Source organism: Lupinus angustifolius, chromosome LG04 (assembly GCF_001865875.1).
Source record: "Lupinus angustifolius cultivar Tanjil chromosome LG04, LupAngTanjil_v1.0, whole genome shotgun sequence".
Classification (NCBI taxonomy): Eukaryota; Viridiplantae; Streptophyta; class Magnoliopsida; order Fabales; family Fabaceae; genus Lupinus; species Lupinus angustifolius.
The window spans coordinates 8,656,236-8,672,583 of record NC_032012.1 but is presented as its reverse complement, the minus strand read 5'-3'; the positions used below and the strand labels follow the sequence as shown (position 1 = coordinate 8,672,583).

Below are 16,348 nucleotides of genomic sequence, written 5' to 3'. Positions count from 1 at the left end.
ATTATTGACTTAAAAAATACAATTGAATGATGAATTATATATTGATTGTGTATAAATTTTTATACTAATAACATATATATTACACTCAATTTAAAATGTACTTGACGTCCAATTCATAAGAAGGGATGAATGTAATTATAAATAAAATTATCATAATATACATGTTGAAATGATATGAAACATAAATCAAATCATATTATAATTAATATCCTCTAAAATTCACTGGACAAAATCAAATTAAGAGACGGACAACTTTCTGTCTCTAATTAGCAATGTATGGATGAAAATAAGGACGAATTTGGTTCCATTGGAAAAATCGTTCATCACTAAGTTGTAGTGATGGAACTTTTCATCTCAATTTTTTTATATCTCTTCTTTGAGGTTTGGCTGGAATCTGTTTATAAATCTATTACACTAGAGATAGTTTCACAAGTCACACATTTCCATAGCATAGTTTGATAGATTGTTACAATGTAAGTCATTTTGTCAGATAAATTGTCAAAATTCAAATAAATTTAGAAGATAGAAGATGTAAGTCATAAAAGATACTTTTAACATTGATATGGTTTCAATGTATATATTGTGTGAATATTGGAAATTGATTTTGTGAGTTGTTTATCATTATTTGGTTCTCTGTTGCATGGTTGTCATTGACTGGGCCGAGAGATCAAGATACCCAATAACCACAAACATTAGCCCAATACCAAAGAAAAAAACTCTACTTCCTCTTACCTCAAATCCTCAATCAAGTTAGTTATCTACATGAGTTGATTTAGGATATAAAGTCACACTTCATCTCCGAGACTGATTGTTAAATATTCAATTTTTTAGAGCAATTGAAATAACTATTTTAAAATGATAAGTTAGTTAGATACTAATAAGGTGAATGATACCATTTGTTATACAAAATACATAGATATAGATCCATTGATAAATTCTAAAACTTATGATTTAATCTCATTAGACTTTTAAAGTTGAATTATGGTTCAAAAATTGTCTTAGTTGATATTTGAATTTAGATTAGTTTCGGTCTAAGGTCAGGTTCATATTAAAAAAGAATGACCCTACAAACCTTACATGACCTAACCAAATCTATGCTCACCTCTAGTCCAAATGGACAAAACTACTACATTTTAAGGAAAAAATTACATTTTTTCTTTTCTTTAATTGTTTTCAATGTTTTGTCATCAAATTAAGACAAACTATTAAGTTAAAAGGATTGAAATGAAGCAAAAAATAGAGATGTTAATGAAAAACAAGAAAAACATGTATGCAGTGTAAAAATTTTATACTATTAAATCTATTATTTATCATTCAATTTATTTATTTCTTGCTAGATTTAAACTTCAACGCTGGTTATGATATCCAATAAAGAAGAGACGCGTAGCATAACATGACGTGTCGGTCGTGGGGTCAATGTCATCGTTCTCTATAGTCTCAATACATATATATAAATATATATCATTTTCTGCAAAATCTGAATCAATTCAACGAACCTTCGTATAGAAACCAATATCAAATCAATGGCGGAAAAGTACAATCTCAAGAACCCCGCCGTTAAACGGATTCTCCAGGAGGTTAAGGAGATGCAATCCAACCCTTCCCATGATTTCATGAGCCTTCCTCTCGAGGTCATTTTTTATTTTCCTTTTTTTCGTTTAATTTCGTTTATTTTATATTAGGGTTTTTCACTTTTGGTGCTTGATCTATGATCTTCTTTGTTTCATTTCGATAATCATTGTTGTTGAGCATTGACCTCGTTGCTTGATTTCATATAATTTTTTTCTTTATATATGTAATTGAAATTTTGATTAATTGAGCTTGTGAATGTTGTGGAATTGTGAAAAATGATGGGTATTTTGATAAATTCATTTTACGAGATTGTCACTGCTTGTGGACATTTTCTTCAGTTCATGAATTGAATTTGAAAGAATAGGTGTCAATTTTATTTCTTTTTTTATTTAACTTCTTCTAGTTGTAGTCTTTATTAGGAGAATTATACACTCACATTCTTTGTTACATTTGACATTTTGTTTTGTTTCAGAAGTTATACTTGACCTTCCTTGACGTTTTTATTACTATCATTGGTTTATGTTGTCAATACACTCACTACCTTGAAACTCCTTATAACATAAACTTCAAAGGAGGTCGATAAAATTTCTGAAACATGAGTGATGAGTAATTTCCCATTTTATTATGACAGTCATTTAGGAACAAGCATGAGTAAAAGAGATTCATATTGTTGTTTCTTCCTTTTACTTAGGGAAATGAGGACTCACATACCTATGTTTGCGAAATCATTGGAACTCATGTATACTTGAATTATGTGTTTGTATTTTTAACTCTTAAGTTTTGTGCTTCAGATTGGAAGTTCATAAAGTAATATTAATAATGTTTCTCCTCCCTTACTTTTTACCCACTTGTTGAGTGAACAGGGTGTTAAGGAAGAATGATTTCCATGATGCTCCTTGTTATACTTGTCTTTCTTTACATCCTCTGTCACTATTTGTTTGTTTTTCATCTAAAGGATTTACGCAATTTCGTATAAGACTGTTGTGTTACTCACCTGGTCTGTATTTTTGTGTTTTGATTATCTAATTGTCTGTGTCAATGTATAGCTTGTATATCCAATTGAAACCAGCAGTGTCATTTTGTTTTTACAGTTGTATAAGTCTTTCCTGAAGAACTCCAGTGTCATGTTTTATTTCAGGAAAATATATTTGAATGGCAATTTGCAATCAGAGGGCCTTGTGAGACTGAATTTGAGGGTGGTATATATCATGGACGGATTCAATTGCCTGCAGAGTATCCATTCAAACCTCCTTCATTTATGTTGTTGACAGTAAGTTATTGCTCCCTTTAATATGCATATCTTTTTGGGTGATCTGATTCATGAACTGTGTTTTATGTTGGAACTATACACAGACTCAATACCTTCATGCTTACAATTTTAACCTTTTATTGTCAGCCTAATGGCCGTTTCGAGACCCAAACCAAGATTTGTTTGAGCATATCAAATCATCACCCTGAGCATTGGCAACCATCATGGAGTGGTAAGTAACATTCCTTTCCTTCCTGTCTTGAGTCTTTACTCACAGCAATTGCTGACTTGTTTTGCTTTTTGGTTGTGATATTGACTATTTTGGATATACATATAATCATATACCTAAGACTAAAATTTGTTATTTAATACTTTTTGTTGCTTTGCAGTAAGCAGATTGCCTGCAAGAATTGACCCTGGCCTTTATAATTTTCTGCAAATATTATTGTTTCCTAGTGGGATTGTGCTATGCACTGGGACCCGACTTTCACTTTATAGAAACATTGTGTTGATTCTCATGTCTTTTGTTAATAATCTGCATTGTTTTTGGTATCTCGTATTTTTTGTGTTAGTAAAGAATAGGTAACACCAACCATACTAAGTTGTTGCATTGTACATTTGTACAAATACAACTAGAATGGGTTTTTATCTGTGTTTCCCCCCATCATTCTACTATAATACATAACCTTTTTCCGGTAGATCTTTACTACATTACCTATAACATTATGTCCAAGCCCGGTGTATGTCTAGTGACTCTTGTCATTTATAACAACTAATGATAATTAGGTCTGAAAAGGAGCCAAACCAAGTCGAACTTGGGCTCAACTCAGTTTAGCGCGATAAGAATTGGCTCGCCTCGAGTTCAACATGAGCTATTTTTCCAGATCAAACTCGACTCGATTTGAGTGCGCGAACTATTCGGTTTGACTTCAATTTGATCGGTTTAGTTCGCCTGCTCGAATATTGATTTTTGTTTAATACGTATAAATGTAAATATTACCCACATGTACACGTATATGTATATAATCGAGAGTCAGCTCATGAACCTAACAAATCTAACTGTACTTGACTCAATTTTTAGCTGAAGTTCAACTTTTTGATTCATGAACCAAATTTATCAAGCTAAATAACGATTCGAACTTCGAACTGATAGAGTTGTTTCAGTTCATTGCCGGACCTAATGATAATCATTGAAGCTTCAGTCCTTGCCTTTGATGGTAAAAGGCTCTGATGTAATTTAATGTAAATTTCATTTGACAGTTAGGACTGCTTTAGTTGCACTGATTGCGTTCATGCCTACCAACCCAAATGGTGCATTGGGCTCACTGGACTACAAGGAAGAGGATAGGCGTGCCCTGGCCATTAAATCTCGTGAAACACCTCCCAAATTTGGAACCCCGGAACGTCAAAGGCTAATCGATGAGGTAAATTGTTGCGCATTGTTTGTTTTTCCTCCTGCATGTTTTCTGTTAAATATTGTGCTGATTGTACTAATGTTATCTCAGATACACGAGTATATGCTAAGCAAAGCAACTTCTGCTCCTCAAGATAACCCTACAGAAGCTCCTGAAGAGCACTCTCCAAATGAGGAGGTTGAGGCCCAGGATAATTCAGGTAATCTGGAGGCTTTACCCGCAGAAGGGGTTCTACGTCAAGCTGGTGACAGAATTGTTGAAGAACAAGAAGTCCCTGCAAATGCTAATCCTTCAGGAGTTGAAGCTCCAAGGGAGGTTCAATCAACTGTTTCAAGGACTCAGGTGCTCCAAACATCAGAGACAAGAGTTCAAAATCCAAAGCCCGCGACAAGGGTCCAAAAACCCGATGATCGGTTGTTCACTTTGGCAGCTGTCGGACTTACTGTTGCAATTCTGGTCCTTTTGCTGAAGAAGTTCATTAAATCTACCGAATATGGTGCAGTTTTCTTCAATGGATCTTAGATGTATTCATCGTTGATGTCGGCTTCAGAGGTTAAAAATCTTAGCCACATGCAGGGAATAGAAATATGAAGATATTAAAACTTAAGGAAGTGTAATATGCTAACTTCATTGTACTTATGTTATATACTCTATTTGTAATTATGGTAATGTAAATGTGCTACAGCGTTGAATAGCTGAGTGGTGAGCAATGAGCATGGTCCTCTCTATCATGTTATGTGATTACTCCCCTCACCAAATGCCATATGCTAACTATGGCGATTTAAGAATTAATAATTTACTTACATATTTTTGTACACTTTTCCTATCTAATTGCATGTAGTCTTATTTCTTTTTGTATATTACACTTTGTTTATGCTAATTATATTGACAAAAAGTTCTCATCATTATGCTAGGCTCAATAGCTCATTCTGTTTATATAATTCTTATTATTGTTTATTACTATTTTAGTTTTCCTAAATTTCTAAAAGCATAGATGTGAAAATTGTTCCGGTTGAATTATAAAATAGATTTAATATATATATACATCGACAGTATAAGTGTTTTTATACTGTTAGCAAATTATTCATCATTGATTTGTTAGACACCATTGACTTCAAACAAAAGTAATATAAATCAATAGTGGATGATGTGCTGACAGTGTAAAAAGTTTACACTGTCAGTGCATAGATTTTAAACATTGTAAAATTGATCCTTATAACGATATGATACAACAATTATATTTGTTATACAATTATATTGATTAAAAATGATCATATTGGTTGATTTTCATTTAAACATATAGTAGCTGACCAACTGATTTTTTGTTTAAATCGTATTAGTAACAATGGTCAATGTATTAGTAACAATGGTCAATGTATTGTACCAACGGTTGGTTTTTTATTTAAATTATATCGGCCATATTAACTGATTTTTAATTAAACTGTACTTATAATACAAGTTGGTTTTCGTTTAAAATTATAATTTTTTATTAACATTACTTATTTTTTTACAAAATATTGTGGATGATGAAACAAATAATCACTACTTTTGTGTATACTTCTAAAATAAAGTATACCACAAAGTTACACATTTTGTTTTAATAAATGGTATAAGTAAAAATACTAATCATTTTCTTTATTAGTTTTTCAACGTGAATATTAACATTATATATATAATTTCATAATTATTTAATTTACTTAGTAAAAATATTAGGTAAATCGTTATGTCATCATATTAGTAATCGGACTAGTTTGATAACTAGTGTGATATTAATAATATTGTGTAGAAGGCAAATATAATAAATCATAAAGAGTAAATCAAAATATTTATTAGCAATCCCCGTCTTTCTTTTTACATCAATCATCTTAAGTCTATTGCTCACACTAACATATTCTTCCTCCCATTCATTTAACCCTTCCAAATTATATTTATTGTGGCTAGTTTATCATTATTGTCATAAAGGTCTAGGCTTTTGATTAGCCTATTATATCAAACATATTTTAAAATGGGTGAAGCTCAATAAAGACTAAGCCTTCATTTGGTTCTAACAGAAAGAAAGGAAAGAAGATGAAAGAAAAAAATAGTATAGAAATATGTGTTTACCTATTTGGTTGTGAAGAGAGAAGAAGTGGACAATAAATGATTTGAGGCACAAAAATTCCTTCTCACCAAATATGGAGAGAAAGTTGAGTAAAGAAAGTTGAATTGTGTGAAATGACTAATATGACACTTGAAAATAATTTATTTTAAGCAAATGCTCTTTTTTATTTTAAGGTGTTTTTATCTTTTAGAACATACATCATTTTTCTTTTCTTACTTTTTGTCCAACCAAATAAAAGAGAAAAAGAAGAAAATGTCATTTTCTCTTCTTCCTTTTCTTTTTCCTTACATTCATACCAAACAATATAAAAATTCATCATCTTTCTCATATCTTTTTTTTTCTTAATAATCACTCACACGTTTCTTTCTTCTCAATTTCTTTCCTCAACCAACAAAACACAAGTTAGTAAAATCCATCCATGTGAGGGTTGAATCACTTTGAACCGGAGAAATTTTCAGTCCAATCTTATTAAACACATTTAAACTAGAATAACCCGTAAAGTAAATCACAAGATTGACTTAAAACTTAGAAAAAAAGTGCAATACTACTCTATTGTTTTATTTTATCTCGATTCAAAAAAGATAAAGTTATATTATTTCAATATAATTAATATATAATTATTAATTATATAAAATTTTGTATTATAGGTAATTTATAATTATATATGAAATTATCTTGTCTTATTTAACCATTTAAACTACTTAAATATAATACAAAATTTCTTCCAGTTTGATGTCTGACTCTGGTTTCACAATATTAGAAAATACTGATGTAAAAAATATTAAAATTATCTATATATGAGTAATTAAAAAATATATGACAAAAAATGAATTCTATCTATTAAACTTATTAAACTAAATTTTGACTTAATTATTGATTCTATTATTTGTAAAGATTTTTAGAAAATGAAACAAATCTAATTTTCGAATACAATATTTCAAAAATATGTAGTCTTAATTTTTTTTATACAGTTTAGATAAAACAATAATTATAAAGTGGATATAAATAATTCACAATTCAAAAATAAATAGTTATAACTGAAAAACTGAACATAGGTCGTGAAAGTTAATATGAAAAAGTTTCATGGATATATAAAATTAACTTAAATTATATAAGATAACACAATGTTTCTGACAAATTAAATTAAATTCTTATTGGAGCTCAATATAATTTATTATATGATGTATGCACTAATCGCTAGAAGATAGTATTTTATGGTTTATCTATACTTCTATACTTCTAAGGGAAAACACAAAATAATCACTCATTATGGTGTAATTTGTGTTTTCCTATTTTGCCCTTAATATCTTTTTATTTTTACTAAAAAACCATATAATATTATTTTCTTATTTTATCCTTATTATCTTCTTATTTTAAAAGTGTATTTAAAAAATTGAATATTAGACCAATTGAATAAATTCAACCGTAAATTTAGCGCAAAAAATTATATTTGAATTTATAAAATACAAACTATACATTACAAACGATAGGAAAACGGGTTGACATACATGACAGTACATGTCAACACTTAGTAAAAATAAAGGTGAGATGAATCATAACTTTGATCCTTATTAACAGTAAAAAAACAGGTAAAAATTAATCAATACTAAATGGGTAACTTTAATTAATAAATTACAATCACAAAGTAATTACTTGCTAAAATGTCTCATACATTCAGAGTATAAATGACTCATATAACACCTCCCATAATTCATGGATGCTAAATATAAATGAAAAAAATATAAATATACAAATATGGTACACATTTCTCTCTTCATATCCTAACCCAACTAATATTTTCTTATTCTTGACTCAATGGTCTTAATTATTTCACCCTTGTATAAAAGAGAATTTGGCTATATATAAAGCATGCACATGGATGGGGATCTGCTGTCCCGAACTACATCCCTGACCAATTACAATGAAGTAAAATTGATAAAGTTATAAATATATAATTTTTTTAACTAACGTAGCATAATATGATTAGTCTGGGACAGGGTCTGGGACAGCAAATCCTTATCCGTATGCGCATTCCCTTAATTGTGAATCAAAGATGCAATGGAGAGACAATTGCTAGCAGTAATACTAACAAGACTATAGAAATTATAAGCATTGAAACCTGAAGTTTTCACATCCTGAATCTTGCTCTCAGCACTTGAAACATCAGCCAAGGCACCACTAAGCATAGCAGTGACTGAACCAAAATCTCTAACTTGAATAGCTTTCATTGCTTTTTGAAGGTTCCTCAAAGCTTTGTTATAATGATCCTTGCAATCAGTGAGTGAAACAGAAACCTCACTTGACACACGTGGTTGCTTATCAATCTTGGATATTATCATCTTTACATTTTGTGTGGCTACTGCTATGGCACTTTGAAGGACATTCACTACATCAACTTGCTTGTTCTTGAGCAATGGTGAGATTGTGGCAAGACACACGCCAGGGTGGTGTGTCTTGCCACATATCTGTTCAAGGTCAGGGTTGTATTTGATTTTTGAATTCTCACGAAATTTTCCTTTGTAATATGAGAAAGTATCAGATTTCGTCGGAGTTGGTGCATTAAAAGGAGGGTTCGCGGTGGATGGAGTGTCTGAGAATTGGACATTTCCCTTTGGGGAATAAGAATCCGAGTCCTTTGTTTTTTTGCTCTCACTTGATAATGGTGACGATGCCGATGGTGTTGGTGATGATGAGAATAATGGTGTTAATAGTTTTGGCGTGCCATCAACACATTTGCCAAGTAGAACAAAACATAGGAGGATTGTAGAGAATAAGGTTTGATTATTGAACTTCATTGTTTCTTGGAAAGCAAGACAAAGGGATAATTGATTAATGAGAATGTTGTGAAAGGAGATTTGGTTTTGGGTGAATTTTGCATGAAAATATATAGGATGCTATTATGAATAGTAATCATTTGTTTATGCTTCTATTTAAGCATTGTTTCACGGAGTTTTGGGGGTAGACATCAATTTACCCCTCAAAATAAACTTGTAATAATGTCTCCTTAAAAAGCTTCTATTAATGGAGAATGGCACTATTTTAACTATAGTTCCATAAATAAAATGTGATCCCTCTAAAGTTAATACACAACACAAGGTTTGTGCCTTGTGTGAGTGATCCAATAATAGAGACCGGAGTGTGTGGCATTACTCATTTATAACATGGTTAAGTTTGTGCATTAGTTAATGTCCTCTTTTTCATTTCTAATTACTTGCAATTACTATGCTTTTTTCATTTCTAAATACTTGCAATGATACATATTCATATATTTTTATTTATTTAGAATAAATAAAAAATAAGGGCCATGCACGAAGTCAACATCAAAGTTGACAAATTGTCATCTTCAAGGTCATAGTGGTAGAATAAAAACCTTAACATATATTAAGAGCATGCATCTAGAACTCATAGGTTAAACTTCTAAGTAAATAGATGCATCATTATTGATATGGAAGGAACGGAGTTAGAGTAAGTAATGGCTGTTTTACTTCTAAAAGTGTGATGGTTGTGTTTAGAGTGGTGGTGTATTACATTAATGAAATTAGTAATGGTTTCACAACCGTTTTAGTGTGTGAGTAATGATGTGTTTTTTCTTGTTTTTAATGTGTGCATGATGACACATTTTAATTTAGAGCTATGTTATAGTTTAACCAGGTTAAAAATTAGGTTAAGCATATCAAAGTTTAAGTGACATACGTTAATTTTAAAAAGTGACATAAGAAAATGGTTAAGATGAATTTGAGGCTTGTTTTTACGGGATGTGGCTTTTTCTGTTAATTTATCCAACAAGATTAAGAGTAAGTTTACATAATAAATAAATGTCAATAAATTTCATAAAATGAGTAGTGCTATATACTCGTTATAATGAAAAGCTTTTTTGTCTTTATTATTGGATCACTCTTAGTCACACACAATGCCTACTAACTTGAGAGTAATTAATGACCTTTTGTTTATGAATATATGGTAAAACAAGTATTTTTCATACATCAATGGACCTCATGGAGAAGACATTTTTAAGGAGGAATTAATGTATGGTGATCATATTGGTCAAATTTGAATTCCATGTGAATTTGTGTCATCCCCAAAACTCCGTAAAACAATGCCAAAAATAGAAACATAAACAAGTGGTTATTATTCATTATGGCATCCTATATATTTTCATGCTCAATTAACCTAAAACCATATCTCTCAAGCTTAATTCTCCTTTACAAACAATATTCTCAATAATCCATTTTCCTCTTGCATCCTAATTCCCAAGTAACAACAATGAAGATCAACAAGCAAACCTTGTTCTCTATCATCCTCATATGTTTTGCTCTAGTTGGCAAATCCATGTCCCATGACAAGCCATCAACAACAGAGACACCATCATCGTCACCAACAACAACACCATCAGCATCATCACCAACAACATCAGAAACAACAACACCACCAGCATCATCACCAACAACATCAGAAACAACAACACCATCATCATCACCAACATCATCACCAAGTGACCAATTCTCTGACACTCCATCCATGGATCCCCCTTCTGATTCACCAGCTCCAACACCAGATGGTGGTGCCTCTGGTTACTCTTCACCCTCCACTGTCTCTATCTCGGATTACCTCAAAGAAAAATATGGTGACCAATCAAAAGCTGAATATAACCCAGACCTTGAAAAGATATGTGGCCACACACACCAACCCGATGTGTGCCTTGCCACAATCTCACCCTTGATCAAGAACAAGAAGAAGTTTGATGTTGTTCGTATTCTTGAAGCTTCCATAAAAGTTTCGAAAGAAAACATTAAGGATATTGTAGAAAAGATTGAGAAGCAAGCTAAAGAGTCGGGTGAGAATGATGAATCACTGAATGAATGCAAGGAAAATTATAGTAAAGCTTTGGATAACCTTCACAAAGCATTGGAAGCAATTCGTGCTAAAAACTATGGGAAAGTAACTATCCTTCTAAGTGGTGCATTGGCTGATGTTTCAACTGCTGAAAGTAAGATTGTGGATATGCAATTATCTAATTTCAAGGTTGAACCCTTCAGTTTTGCTAGTGTTACTGCCAGCAATTGCCTCTCCATTGCTTCTTTGGTTCCCAACTAACCAATGTGTGCATACCCAACTTCCTTCAACACATGGTGGAGTTAAGCTTTGATCTATAGATCATTCATTCTTTAACAAGATATGATATATAACTATTGATTAATGTCCACTTTTTGTATTTTTCTTCTTCTTTTCATTTTTACTAAATACTAGAGTAGCATCCGTGAAATGCACGAGATGTTAAATAAGTCATTCATACTCATTGTAACAATAAGGATTGTTTCCATTGTTGAATTCAATAATGGATGTTATCCATATAAGCTTGTTCTATTATTGTGAAGTATCAAAATTATAATAAATCTATTGTAATTCAAGAGTATCAAATTAAATTTTACTTTATTTAATTTCTTGAGAATATTCACTTCAATAGTAAATAAGCACTTCAATTAAAATTAAAATTGATATTTTATCCACATTTTTATATATTGTTTGGAAGTTTCAAATTGTTTAATTTTTATATTATGGGTATTCGATTTTGTCCAATGCAAAACTTCATTGCCCTTATTATATTATTAATTTTGTCTAATTTTTTATTTGTAAAACTTGATAATTATGCTACAAATATATGGTAGAAGTTGTGTTCTTATTTTTAATTATTGATATGTCATTCTATCTCTCAATCAACTTAAAAGTTTAGATTTTTAATTTTTGGGGTGTGAAGGAACTTCTGTTCGGTATCAGTGGCCTAGGAACACCTAGAAGGGGGAGAGTTGAATAGGTGTAACGGTTATTAATCACCGCTTCTTGAACCAAAACTCAACTGTTGGAAACAACACAATTAATCGATTAACAACACGCCTTAATCGATTAACTAATGCACAAAACAGAATGATCAGATAGGCAGATTGCACAGTTATTTAAACACAATTGAACAGAGATAATACATATATTTTTACACACAAATAATAAGCATATGACAGTAAACAAATATTCAGAATATTAGTTGCAGATTCAATTTATAACAGCAAGAAACTTTAAAGAAGATTCAGAGAGAAAAAGAGTGCACAAAACGATTTTTATCCTGGTTCGTTTGTGGTCCACTAAAAACTACATCCAGACCTCTCATTCTGATCTAGGGAGATTTTCTTCTTCACAATATTGAGTTAAAGTATGAATACACAAACCAATTCAATTACAAGCACATATGATGCTTCTTTCTTGAAATCTAGGACCCCTAAATCCTTTGTTTGACTCTACCCTTCGCCTGAGAAAACATTTCTCACGCAGCATCATCACCAACAACATCAGAAACAACAACACCACCAGCATCATCACCAACAACATCAGAAACAACAACACCACCAGCATCATCACCAACAACATCAGAAACAACAACACCATCATCATCACCAAGTGACCAATTCTCTGACACTCCATCCATGGATCCCCCTTCTGATTCACCAGCTCCAACACCAGATGGTGGTGCCTCTGGTTACTCTTCACCCTCCACTGTCTCTATCTCGGATTACCTCAAAGAAAAATATGGTGACCAATCAAAAGCTGAATACAACCCAGACCTTGAAAAGATATGTGGCCACACACACCAACCCGATGTGTGCCTTGCCACAATCTCACCCTTGATCAAGAACAAGAAGAAGTTTGATGTTGTTCGTATTCTTGAAGCTTCCATAAAAGTTTCGAAAGAAAACATTAAGGATATTGTAGAAAAGATTGAGAAGCAAGCTAAAGAGTCGGGTGAGAATGATGAATCACTGAATGAATGCAAGGAAAATTATAGTAAAGCTTTGGATAACCTTCACAAAGCATTGGAAGCAATTCGTGCTAAAAACTATGGGAAAGTAACTATCCTTCTAAGTGGTGCATTGGCTGATGTTTCAACTGCTGAAAGTAAGATTGTGGATATGCAATTATCTAATTTCAAGGTTGAACCCTTCAGTTTTGCTAGTGTTACTGCCAGCAATTGCCTCTCCATTGCTTCTTTGGTTCCCAACTAACCAATGTGTGCATACCCAACTTCCTTCAACACATGGTGGAGTTAAGCTTTGATCTATAGATCATTCATTCTTTAACAAGAGATTTACAACTCTTGTTTTATTTTTTCTTCTTTTCTTTTTTCTAATTTAATAAAGTAGCACCCATGAAATACATGAGGTGTTAAATAAGTTATTTATACTCTTAATGTATAAGACACGATAGTAAGTGGGTATTTTTAGAGTTCATTTTGTTAATGAAAGTTATCCACAACTAATTTATACATCATTTTATTATTTTATTGGTGTCAAATTTATAATGCATACATCCAACCATGACTTCTATAATCCATTGAATATGTTCATTATATGAATAATTGAATTTTATTCAACGGACATTTTTAATATTAACTTTCATGACCTATGTGTAAATTTTTATAGCAATTCAATCCTAATTATTGTTTGGTTTGATTTTATCAAATATTAATTACTCTAAAATACATGCATTTTTCAAAAAATAATTGGATTTAGGATGAATTTTTTATTTAATTTCTCAATAATATTCACACCAACAGTAAAATAGTCAAATAAAGTAAGATTGTAACTTTATCCTTGGTAGGTTACTCCGATTTTAACTTTTTTGGGTGTAAGTTGTATCGTAAAAGCACTAGTGGGACTTGTCACCTATTAGGCAGCTCCTTAGTTGCATGGCATACTAAAAAGCAATCGTGTGTTACTTTGTCCACCGCTGAAGCGGAATATATTGTCCATGACGTGTGTTGCGCTCAAATCCTTTGGATGAAGCAGCAACTCAAGGACTTTGGGCTCATATTAGAATAGATCCTTATTAAGTGTGACAACACGAGTGCCATTAACCTTTCCAAGAATCTCGTCTTGCATTCTAGAACCAATCATCTCTTGGTGTCGTATCACCACAGAGATTAAGATTCTTCACCAAGGCTAGTAGGTCTTGATTTGAGGACAAGAATCTTGGCTAGGGCTGTTTCGTGAGAAATGTTTTCTCAGGCGAAGGGTAGAGTCAAACAAAGGATTTAGGGGTCCTAGATTTCAAGAAAGAAGCATCATATGTGCTTGTAATTGAATTGGTTTGTGTATTCATACTTTAACTCAATATTGTGAAGAAGAAAATCTCCCTAGATCAGAATGAGAGGTCTGGATGTAGTTTTTAGTGGACCACAAACGAACCAGGATAAAAATCGTTTTGTGCACTCTTTTTCTCTCTGAATCTTCTTTAAAGTTTCTTGCTGTTATAAATTGAATCTGCAACTAATATTCTGGATCTGCCATATACTTATTATTTGTGTGTAAAAATATATGTATTATCTCTGTTCAATTGTATTTAAATAACTGTGCAATCTGCCTATCTGATCATTCTATTTTGTGCATTAGTTAATCGATTAACGCGTATTGTTAATCGATTAATTGTGTTGTTTCCAACAGTTGAGTTTTGGTTCAAGAAGCGGTGATTAATAACCGTTACACCTATTCAACTCTCCCCCTTCTAGGTGTTCCTAGGCCACTGATACCGAACAGAAGTTCCTTCACACCCCAAAAATTAAAAATCTAAACTTTTAAGTTGATTGAGAGATAGAATGACATATCAATAATTAAAAATAAGAACACAACTTCTACCATATATTTGTAGCATAATTATCAAGTTTTACAAATAAAAAATTAGACAAAATTAATAATATAATAAGGGCAATGAAGTTTTGCATTGGACGAAATCGAATACCCATAATATAAAAATTAAACAATTTGAAACTTCCAAACAATATATAAAAATGTGGATAAAATATCAATTTTAATTTTAATTGAAGTGCTTATTTACTATTGAAGTGAATATTCTCAAGAAATTAAATAAAGTAAAATTTAATTTGATACTCTTGAATTACAATAGATTTATTATAATTTTGATACTTCACAATAATAGAACAAGCTTATATGGATAACATCCATTATTGAATTCAACAATGGAAACAATCCTTATTGTTACAATGAGTATGAATGACTTATTTAACATCTCGTGCATTTCACGGATGCTACTCTAGTATTTAGTAAAAATGAAAAGAAGAAGAAAAATACAAAAAGTGGACATTAATCAATAGTTATATATCATATCTTGTTAAAGAATGAATGATCTATAGATCAAAGCTTAACTCCACCATGTGTTGAAGGAAGTTGGGTATGCACACATTGGTTAGTTGGGAACCAAAGAAGCAATGGAGAGGCAATTGCTGGCAGTAACACTAGCAAAACTGAAGGGTTCAACCTTGAAATTAGATAATTGCATATCCACAATCTTACTTTCAGCAGTTGAAACATCAGCCAATGCACCACTTAGAAGGATAGTTACTTTCCCATAGTTTTTAGCACGAATTGCTTCCAATGCTTTGTGAAGGTTATCCAAAGCTTTACTATAATTTTCCTTGCATTCATTCAGTGATTCATCATTCTCACCCGACTCTTTAGCTTGCTTCTCAATCTTTTCTACAATATCCTTAATGTTTTCTTTCGAAACTTTTATGGAAGCTTCAAGAATACGAACAACATCAAACTTCTTCTTGTTCTTGATCAAGGGTGAGATTGTGGCAAGGCACACATCGGGTTGGTGTGTGTGGCCACATATCTTTTCAAGGTCTGGGTTATATTCAGCTTTTGATTGGTCACCATATTTTTCTTTGAGGTAATCCGAGATAGAGACAGTGGAGGGTGAAGAGTAACCAGAGGCACCACCATCTGGTGTTGGAGCTGGTGAATCAGAAGGGGGATCCATGGATGGAGTGTCAGAGAATTGGTCACTTGGTGATGATGTTGGTGATGATGATGGTGTTGTTGTTTCTGATGTTGTTGGTGATGATGCTGGTGGTGTTGTTGTTTCTGATGTTGTTGGTGATGATGCTGATGGTGTTGTTGTTGGTGACGATGATGGTGTCTCTGTTGTTGATGGCTTGTCATGGGACAT

At 32.0% G+C, this 16,348-nt stretch overlaps 4 protein-coding genes across 6 annotated transcripts in view; 2 read left to right on the top strand and 2 right to left on the bottom strand.

The window, feature by feature from the left end:
- Positions 1,466–5,067, top strand: LOC109345551 (ubiquitin-conjugating enzyme E2 32-like). The gene is made up of 5 exons (XM_019584622.1): positions 1,466–1,631; positions 2,711–2,842; positions 2,969–3,053; positions 4,082–4,245; positions 4,327–5,067. Exons 1-5 carry the CDS (start codon positions 1,524–1,526, stop codon positions 4,756–4,758), a joined length of 921 nt encoding a protein of 306 aa, XP_019440167.1. The 5' UTR covers positions 1,466–1,523; the 3' UTR covers positions 4,759–5,067.
- LOC109344604 lies at positions 8,374–9,132 on the bottom strand. Its single transcript, XM_019583366.1, has one exon. The coding sequence runs from the start codon at positions 9,130–9,132 to the stop codon at positions 8,374–8,376; it is 759 nt and encodes a 252-aa protein (XP_019438911.1).
- The window catches only part of LOC109345554, a 28,300-nt gene continuing 22,450 nt past the window's right edge, over positions 10,499–16,348 (top strand). The window contains exons 1-2 of one of the 2 annotated variants that reach the window (XM_019584627.1): positions 10,500–10,731; positions 10,795–11,686. In XM_019584627.1, the coding sequence (XP_019440172.1) occupies positions 10,601–10,731; positions 10,795–11,431 (768 nt within the window). In that variant the 5' untranslated portion in view covers positions 10,500–10,600 and the 3' untranslated portion in view covers positions 11,432–11,686. Of the gene's footprint in view, positions 10,732–10,794; positions 11,687–16,348 lie in introns of those variants that run through there. The other variant, XM_019584625.1, reaches the window with a different exon arrangement.
- Positions 15,512–16,348, bottom strand: part of LOC109345552 (swi5-dependent recombination DNA repair protein 1 homolog) — a 30,723-nt gene continuing 29,886 nt past the window's right edge. The window contains exon 3 of one of the 2 annotated variants that reach the window (XM_019584624.1): positions 15,512–16,330. In XM_019584624.1, coding sequence (XP_019440169.1) covers positions 15,584–16,330 — 747 coding nt within the window. In that variant the 3' untranslated portion in view covers positions 15,512–15,583. The remainder of the gene's footprint in view (positions 16,331–16,348) is intronic. The other variant, XM_019584623.1, reaches the window with a different exon arrangement.

Coding starts and splice junctions, on each gene's coding strand:
- LOC109344604 (XM_019583366.1), bottom strand. CDS start 9,132: ATGAAGTTCAATAATCAAACCTTATTCTCTACAATCCTCCTATGTTTT.
- LOC109345551 (XM_019584622.1), top strand. CDS start 1,524: ATGGCGGAAAAGTACAATCTCAAGAACCCCGCCGTTAAACGGATTCTC. Junction 1,632..2,710: donor TCATGAGCCTTCCTCTCGAG/GTCATTTTTTAT, acceptor GTTTTATTTCAG/GAAAATATATTTGAATGGCA. Junction 3,054..4,081: donor TTGGCAACCATCATGGAGTG/GTAAGTAACATT, acceptor TTCATTTGACAG/TTAGGACTGCTTTAGTTGCA.